Genomic DNA, 8,903 nt, shown 5'->3' with positions numbered 1-8,903 from the left:
ACTATTCGTAGCCCAAGAGTTGGCGGTGGGTGGTGATGACTAGCTGCCTTCCCTCTAGTCTTACACTGCTAAATTAGGGACGGCTAGGCGCAGATAGCCCTCGTGTAGCTTTGCGCGAAATCCATAGCAAACAAAGAAACTATTGTGTATATATATATAAACATGCTCGCCCTTTCAGCCGTGGGGGCGTTATAATGTGACGGTCAATCCCACTATTCGCGATTATAGTTTGTAAGTTTCCTTGTTTTACCAAACTTTTCATATTGTTTTACATTTTACTTACCATACCAGTCGTGGTACTTATCATCCTCATTTTTACTTTCTGTGGAAGGTTCTTCTGTTAAAGTTACACGTGTAGTAGGTCTCGATCTCATCACGTGCTGCGACGAAGAAATGGTTTGGTTTTGGTTTTCGTATAACCTGTTGTCAGCAATAATTGGTTGGTGAGCTTCTTTCTCTGTTGCCGTATTGGGAACAGTCGTACCATTATAAATGCTTCGAATGTACGAAAATCTGTCCTTTTCGAGGTCATACTCCCGCGTGCGTTGGAACCAAGTGTCGAAGTCGTGGATGAATGACGAGAATGCGTCATTTGGATCCTCCGAAGTTCGTCCACTGGGACCACTAACCGAGCGTTTCTGCTCCTGTAAAATCGAAACTTCTCCTCCTCGATGAACGTCAGCTTCTGTGAAAATATCTCTGTTTCTCCTTTCAGGAAGATACGCGGAGTTCAAACCTTCATCCGCGAAACTTCTCTTGTGATAATGTGAAGAGTTACCTCTACTTGGGACCCCGTATGAGGGAAAATCTTTGTTTGTTGAGCTTCTGTGACTTCGATATTCTTGGTGCGAGGTCCTTGCAGTCGGGTTGTCTTGGACAGAGGGAGAGCTAGTTGTGTCACTCCGAGAAGCGCGAAATTTTGGAGATGTACCGTTTTTTACAGAATTTTCTCCGTATAAATGTGGGGTGTTATCGTCCTGGAGAAATAGGTGTGTTTCTAACGATGCGCTTGTTTGACGAGACGGAGATCTAATGTGAGCTAGTCCCTCGTAATGCATAGGTGAGCTGGTTTTATAGAAGTAATAAGAACGTGAGCCTTTTTCGTATGAACCAGTAGGGTCGTCGTTCCTCTTTTCGGTGCCATATTTGAGGGGATACATTGGGGGAGGACCATCGTATTTCTTTAAGTTCTTACTAGCAGCGGTGAAAAGAATACTTTCTGTCGCACCCTCTGCCTCGTGCTGGTCACCAAGGAAAGAAGGAACGAACTGCACATCTTCGGGGCTCCAACCAGGTGACTCAGACCGGCTATTGGTCATTGGAACAGTCTGAACTGGGGAAGAAGCTCCTGAAAAATTGGTGCTTGGCGTTTGGCCAACTGCTGCTCTCCATCCCAAGTATGGCTGTCTAAAAGATCGGTAAGCTGACCACCCACTTAATGGGGTACTACGCCTGGACAGTGGGTGTGGGTCAGCAGGTGACACTGACCCGACACTAACTCCTGGCGACACTGATCCGACACTAACTCCTGTTAAACTATCCCGTGATGAGTGTAGGGATCCTACATAACGCCAGTCGGTATAAGATATACGGTCAAGGGTTGTCAGTTTTCTTTCCGAAAAGCTGGAAGAAGTTAGGCTACTAGAAGAGGGAGTTCTTGACCCCAACCCTTGCCATCGTGGACGTCTTCTTCCTTCTTCTCGCTTCAAAAATAATCCATCTTGTGACCGCTTACTATACCAGTCTGGAAGATTCAGGTTTTGCAGAGATCGCTCTACCCGCAGCTCATACTCAGACAGAGTCCTGGTAGAATTCAAAGTATTTTCTGGGGGTAAGGCAGCCAATCGATTGTCGTCGTCTATTAAAAAGTCCATACTTCGAGCTCGTACATTACCTTCCATTAGAGTGTTCAGATTTTCTGGGTCTTTATTACCAGGTCTAAGTATGCTCCGAGTGTCTGTGTGATCTTTAATGAGACGCGGTTCACAGATCTGCAGCTTACATTCTAAAGTGTCGATATCCGTTTCTAGATAGCCCAAACTCCTACTTCTCCTTCTCGACGCTTTCTCCTGCTTACATATCTCTTTGTACCTGTTCAACTTCTGACGATAATCTGGCCACACATGAGAAGAATCACCCGCATGGCGACAAGGCTCGGAACAACTGAGCTCTGCGTTATTTTCCTGCAGCATTGAAGCTGAAGTCCGATCAATAAGTTTCCTACTGTTGCGCACAGCTCTTTCTATCGCCATCAGGTCGGGGCTGCTGTTTATCAGACGAGCTCTATCAACTTTGGTAGACTGCTTAAACGCTTCAAATTTATGCCTTACACAGTCTTCTTTTCCGTCATCATTTTTAAAATTTTCCGTATTCTGAATGGCTTCCAAGAACTGCCTACGAGCACTAGCAATACGGCCCCTTATTCCAGAATTTAGCTTAACATTTACAAAATTTTGTAGACGGGATGGTGGTAATGGGGGTTTAGTTTCCTTGTTATTTGTTGCAGATTTGTATCCAGTAATACGTTCAGTACGGTCAGCAATACCTTCCCTAACTGTTGGGGGTAAACTAGTGAATAACATTGATCGAGATGACAAAGGAGCTATTAACTTCTGCGTCTTCTGACGACCTTTGGAAAGTGTATGTTGCAACAAAGAGTTGATTTCTCTCTCACCTTTAACTGTACCTTCAGTCTGTGAACTTTTTTTTAGGCTTTTAGAAAATGGGGTCTTAAAGAAGATCTTTCTAATTGACGGTGGAAAAGATTGATTGTCATTTAAAGAAGGTACTTTATCTTCTCTTTCTTTCACCCCCAGAGGGTGTTGGTTCACCACAGACATCTGATTACAAAGCAGTTTACTCTGTACTCGTGGTTGCATGCCTGATTCTCGTTTCTGTGTCGCTGATTGTTTCTCTTTTGACTCTGCGGCTTCTGACTTAGAACTTGGGCACACATCATTGGTGTGGATATCGTCAGTTGGGGTTACGATCCTTACTACTTTGGATCGACCAGTTGCGCCACCATGTTTCCACTTGGTAACAAGGGAAGTCTTCTTGTCGTTTACATCAGCGGGCGTCACATTTGAACCAAGGTTTGTTGAAATGGAGTTACTATGTTTATTATGTTCGTTTTCAGAGGTTAACAAATTTTCTGGTCTGAATGGAGGATGACGCGATTTAAGAATTCCACGTAATAGTTTTACTTTGGATTTTGTGTATGGTGGAATGACTGCGGCGTGGATTTGGAGTACCTGTATTTTATCAGAAGCAGGCTTCTGTGTTAATTCCATGCTATTCTGAGCTGTCGCTGTATTTTCATTCATTTTTCGGTGTGGAATACGAGCGATGGTTCACGTGCATTTGTTTAACAATTCCTTATAACTTTCCTTTCGCCGTTTCGGTTGTTTTCTTTCAGGCAGTGCGTATACCGATTCGCTTATTACATTTTGTTCATTATCGTATAATGTTTATACATAATTATCTTTCGTGGGTTTGAGCAGGCCTCAAACTCCGATTCACGCATGCTAAAGAGACTATCGAAAATAATATAGGGTCAGGGCTAGTCCTGTAAGTGATGATAAGTCATTAATACAATGATTTACAGATAACTTGGTAGGCTTAAGAATTCTTCTCGTGCACCCAGAGATATAGGTTCATCAATTGGTAAGTCCGGAAGTAGCCATCATTCTGGTAGGTTCATCATTGGTTAAGTCGCCATCATTCTGGGTCTTTATTGATTAAAAGCTGACAAGAAGGGTATTACAATTCCTGCTGTTACGTAAGCTAAGAGTTCGTTTTAACAGAACTTGTAGTAACAGTTCCTGCCGTTACGCAAGTTAGGGTTCGTTTTACAGTTCCTGCTGTTACGCAAAGTAGAGATCGTTGAGTTTCGTCAGTCACGTTAAACAAAGTCGAGCTAAATCTCCCGTCATATCACTACAGAAGACTTAAGACTAACATGAACCACATTAGTTTCTTGCAACGTTCAAATATTCAACCACAAATATTCCTGACTTGTGCATCGAGGAGAAGCCTTCAACTAAACGGAACTTTTGTGCTTGCTGGCAGATCCTTCTCTGGCTTCCATTCAAATAGTCTTGACTTTAATTCCTCCTTTCCTAAACGTCTCAGATTTAGAGACGCTTCTGTGAGGCTCTTGCACGTGTGGGAAGGAGTAATAAGTTTGTAGACCTCACATTTCTTGGCGCAGTATTCAGTCTACTCAAAGAAGTGTGGGGGGGGAGAGAGGAAGTGTCACGTGGTAAAGGTTCTGACTCACCCTCAACACTATTGGTGTCGTGAAGGTCACTCTGATCGTGTTTCAACACTTTTGCGTACTGACACCTAAAATATCTTTATAGTTATTATATTTCCTGACAGATGGCGCCACATAACGTTTCCTCCGCCCTCGCGTTGCTTCTCGTTCTCATTTTCTAATGGATATGATAAAAGCTGCTGTCACAGAGTGTAGCAACTCATCTGTTTCATTATTTATATCATGTTGCAGTTATGTTGAGACTGATATTACCTCATATATCTAGTCTTCAGCCATTATTAACTGAAACGTAGTCATTTCCGGTCACGAAGTAGGTAAACAATTTACTATCGTGTGATACTAATTGTAAACATATGAAGCTAACGGACGTGCTTCAAATGGTTCGGGAAGTTCCATAACTTGCATATAAACCCCTGCATTGGGTTTATATGTTTGTCATATTTGTGCTGAACTGACATGATTGGCCTTGGCATGGCCTGGTGGTTAGGGCGCTCGACTCGCACTCTGTGAGTCGTGGGTTCGTATACCCGTCACCGAACATACTCGCCCTTTCAGCTGTGGAGGTGTTAATGTGACAGTCAATCCCACTATCCGTTGGTAAAATAATAGTAAAAGACACAAAAAACGATGTTTTTTTTTGGGGGGGGCACAGTGAGAGGTAAAATCTTTGTTATAGGTTACAGCTGAGTAACGTTTTTTTTTTTTCATTTGTGTTTGTTACTCCTAATAGTCCAAGAGCTGGCGGTGTCTCTAATCTTCTTATGATAACGACTATTTCAGTTAACTTTTAGTTCACGACTTTATGAAAACTGATCATTTAAAGTTTTCGAACTTTATAAAACGTAACCCCGTCGACTTACTCCTCACGTTGTTGTTCCACCCCCTACTCCGTTGAACAGTCTTGGCCAGGTTTTCTACTCAGGGGGTGGCAGAAAATTGTAAGGGAGAGGAGCCAATAAATTAAAAACTGAAATGGGTAATAGTGTAATAGTGTTTATAGAAGTTGTATTTTTATATTAAATAATACAAAACGAGTTTATTATATATAAAAGCTGAAAAATAATATGTGATCAATATCCCTAGATTTTTGATAGGGGCGGGCCCCTTGGCTACGCCTCTGCCTGTGAATCCTTGGTGTGTGTATATATATATATTACCCTATCTCTGTGAATCTTTAGTGTATATATATATATATTACATATATAATTCTAACAATTGTTCACGCTCTTTGCCCATGCCTCGCGTGTTCTTTGTTTATTCAAGACGTTTCATTAAAACTTTATGGAACAGGAAATGTGGCACACGCCTTTTTATTTTTAAAACGTTTTCAGCAGCAGTACCCGAGAGTGAAATTTTATATATGTATATACACACACACACCTTCCTAAAACATTGATTCACTGACATCAAACACCAGATGTATATATACACCTTCCTAAAACATTGATTCACTGACATCAAACACCAGATGTATATATACACACCTTCCTAAAACATTGATTCACTGACATCAAACACCAGATGTATATATATGTCACTATTTTAAATCAAACCAAACCATTGCTTGAATGTATGCATAACGAATTTTATTTAGGAGATTTAGATTAACTGTTCATTAAACTATTTTTTCGGTCACTACAAGATGATGTGATTAACAAATTTGAAAACAAACACGGTAACCACTTAAAGCTAATTTTATTGAAAGTCAAAAACTGTTGTTATCAAAGTAAGGGAGCGGGTGTGTATATCAGTTTAAAAATAAGTAATAATCATCTCTTATAAAGTGTGATTTTTGTTATTGTTTTCAGCCCACCACGGGGATCGAAATCCGGGTTTGAGCGTTGTAAGCCTACAGACTTACAGCCGAGCTACTGGGGGACATTTTCTGTCAGAAATAAAAATAATAATAAAATTCAATGGTGTTGCCCTTAATAAACATAAAAAAGCGTAGTTTTATTGGCTTAGAAAACCTTTAATTGTTTGCTTTAATGAGCATAAAAACTTATGGTTGTTAGTTTATTACACCGTGGTTTTAATAAGCCTAAAAAACAAAACAAAAACCATAATGTTATTGATTTAAAAAAAAAAACAGACTTCTCAACTGGTGGTTTCAAAAAACAGCACAAAAGCAATGACTGCAGTTTACATAATTTTTATCACAAATTTTAGGCCTAGTTGTTTCTGATACTTCAATACTTTTCGGTGTTTAAACCATAATTTTTTAAATGTTATTTCTTAGGCGTGGTTCGTTTATTATCGTAATTCCATATAATTATGAATTTTTTGGTCAATTTTTAGTACGGGAAGTTAGAAAGTAAGTCGTTCTTATTGTCATTGGTCATACACAGGTATTCGTCACAAACATAGAAACTTTACTTTTTGTTATTGTTCAGTTTGTACGACGGATGTTCACATATGTTCCGCCACATTCTCACGGATACTGTTACGTGTATAACTAAACCTTTTTAGCTCCGAACCCAGACGTCATATGCTTTTTTGTATTTTCTATGTAAAACAAGAGGGTGTTCTCAATAGTCACGTCACTTGAAATTCTTTTAGGCAGGAATAGGGTAAATTAATCTACGAGATCTTTTTTTTTTTTTCGTTTTTATTAGCTATATTTTTGTGCGCTAGCAATACCAAACGTGGGGCGCGCGTATACCCGATTCGATTTTATTACTCATCAGGATCTCTACCAGCCTACCCTCAACTTGAAATCTTTTTAATCAGGATTAGAGTAAATTAATGTATGAGGCCTTGGTCAAATACATTAATCGAAGGGGTTTGACTACCTGAGTCCAAAACTGTAATTAGATCTCAATTCAGTCAAGGGATGACGGAACTATGAGCTAAAAGTTTGTACTCGAAAAAAAAGCTCAGAGCCGCGGCTAAAAATTGGCCTTTTAATGGAAAAATATAGTGTTGCGAAAAATGTTTTTGTAAACTGTTTGTATCAATGATTGTTACGGAATTTGGTTTGTTTTGGATTTCGCGCAAAACTACGCTTAAGCTACCTACGCTAGCCGTCCATAATTTAGCAGTGATAGACTAGAGGAAAGGCAGTTCATCAACACCACTCACCGCCAACTTTTGGTCTACTCCTTTACCAACAAATAATGGGACTGACCGTCACATTATAACACTCCCACGACTGAAAGAGCCAGCATGTTCGGTGGCTGGTATTCGAACCCGCGACCCTCATATTGCAAGTCGAGCGCCTTGATCATGAGGCCAGAAATGCCAACAACAGTAGTTTGTTTGTTTTAGAGCAAAGCTACATTGAACCATCCGCTGTGTCCACCCAATAACAGTGAGAAAAGCAGTTTTAAGCTTACTTTTTAACTTTGATATTTTGGCAGAAAAACGACAGTAAAATAATATTTGATCTTCAAGAATAATCAGAAAGCACCACGTGTACATTAAGATATTATCAAAGTTCATCTGATATCTGGAAATTAACATATCATATATTTAACCAATCAAATCATTAACATATTTGTTATGACACTATAGGTAGAAATAATATATTTTAGATTGGTTTATTTGACTCAGAATTGCCCCTAGTGGCACAGCGGCAAGTCTGTGGACTTATAGCGCTAGAAACTGAGTTTCGATACCCGTGGTGGGCACAACACAGATAGCACATTGTATTGCTTTGAGCTGTACTTAATTACAAACGGACAAGTTTTCGAATGTTCGCGCGAATATACACGAAGCGCTATGTTTGAGGTGATGGCACGCCATGGCCTGCCTGGTGGTTAGGACGCTTGACTCGCAAACCTATTATTTTCATAGTTATAGTATTTTGGCACTTGTATATAAAGTTAAAATCATAAATAATATTCAACGTTAAACTGGTACACAATTAAAAACATTTTATTTAGGCCTATCTATGGCCTTCAAAAAAGTTGACGACTCTACATGTTTCGACGTTACTACGTCATCCTCAGGAGTGATTTCGAGAGTTGTGTGTCACAAATAGTACTCATCCAGTCAAAGCTTGAACTTCTTGGTTTCGAGGGTTTTATTCACCTAAAGAAACTAGTTTTTCTAGCTCGACAGTCATTTTGAATATTGTGTACACACTGTCTATGTATTGAAGTCTATATTATAAGTTAAGCTCGAAACTCTAGACCAGTGGTTCTCAAACTTTTGTGGCCCTCGCACTCCTCCCCTAAAAAGTGTGCATTAGACATTTCCTCTTGGCAACATTTGGGGGGAAAACGGATCTTGTATAGGCCTCTTGCGCACCCCCTGGGCCGTCATTTGGCAATCTTGGTTGGGAACCCTTGCTCTAGACCAGGGGTCACCAAACTACGGCCTGCGGGGTCAGTTCATCCGGCCCACCGTTGCACTGTGCCACAAATGAGCTAAAATGTAATTATTTATATGGCAATATCATAGATTGTAGATAAACTTACTATGTAGAAAACATTAAAATAAGTGTAAGTAAAAAATGTCCAAATTTGTCCAATCTGATTTTTGCATCTGACAGTAATATAAGTTTTAGGAAAATCAGTGAAATAAAAAATTCGGCAACTTTTCGCGACTTTGGATATCAGAGCGATTTTTGTGTAAGTACCTGCGATGAGAGTTCATGCCTGCAGTCGCCTCTGATAACTTAACT

At 40.0% G+C, this 8,903-nt stretch overlaps 1 protein-coding gene across 1 annotated transcript; it reads right to left on the bottom strand.

Annotated features, from left to right (window-relative positions):
• Positions 1 to 228: 228 nt before the first annotated feature.
• Positions 229 to 4,124, bottom strand: LOC106477651. Its single transcript, XM_013938195.2, has one exon. The coding sequence runs from the start codon at positions 3,321 to 3,323 to the stop codon at positions 276 to 278; it is 3,048 nt and encodes a 1,015-aa protein (XP_013793649.2). The 5' UTR covers positions 3,324 to 4,124; the 3' UTR covers positions 229 to 275.
• Positions 4,125 to 8,903: the final 4,779 nt, after the last annotated feature.

This window comes from Limulus polyphemus, unplaced genomic scaffold (assembly GCF_000517525.1).
Source record: "Limulus polyphemus unplaced genomic scaffold, Limulus_polyphemus-2.1.2 Scaffold76847, whole genome shotgun sequence".
NCBI lineage: Eukaryota > Metazoa > Arthropoda > Merostomata > Xiphosura > Limulidae > Limulus > Limulus polyphemus.
Note: the sequence above shows the minus strand (reverse complement) of the source record. Positions and strands in the feature narration are given on the sequence as shown.

Bases quoted from the DNA above. Each gene is read 5' to 3' on its own strand.
- LOC106477651 (XM_013938195.2), bottom strand. From the start codon at position 3,323: ATGAATGAAAATACAGCGACAGCTCAGAATAGCATGGAATTAACACAG.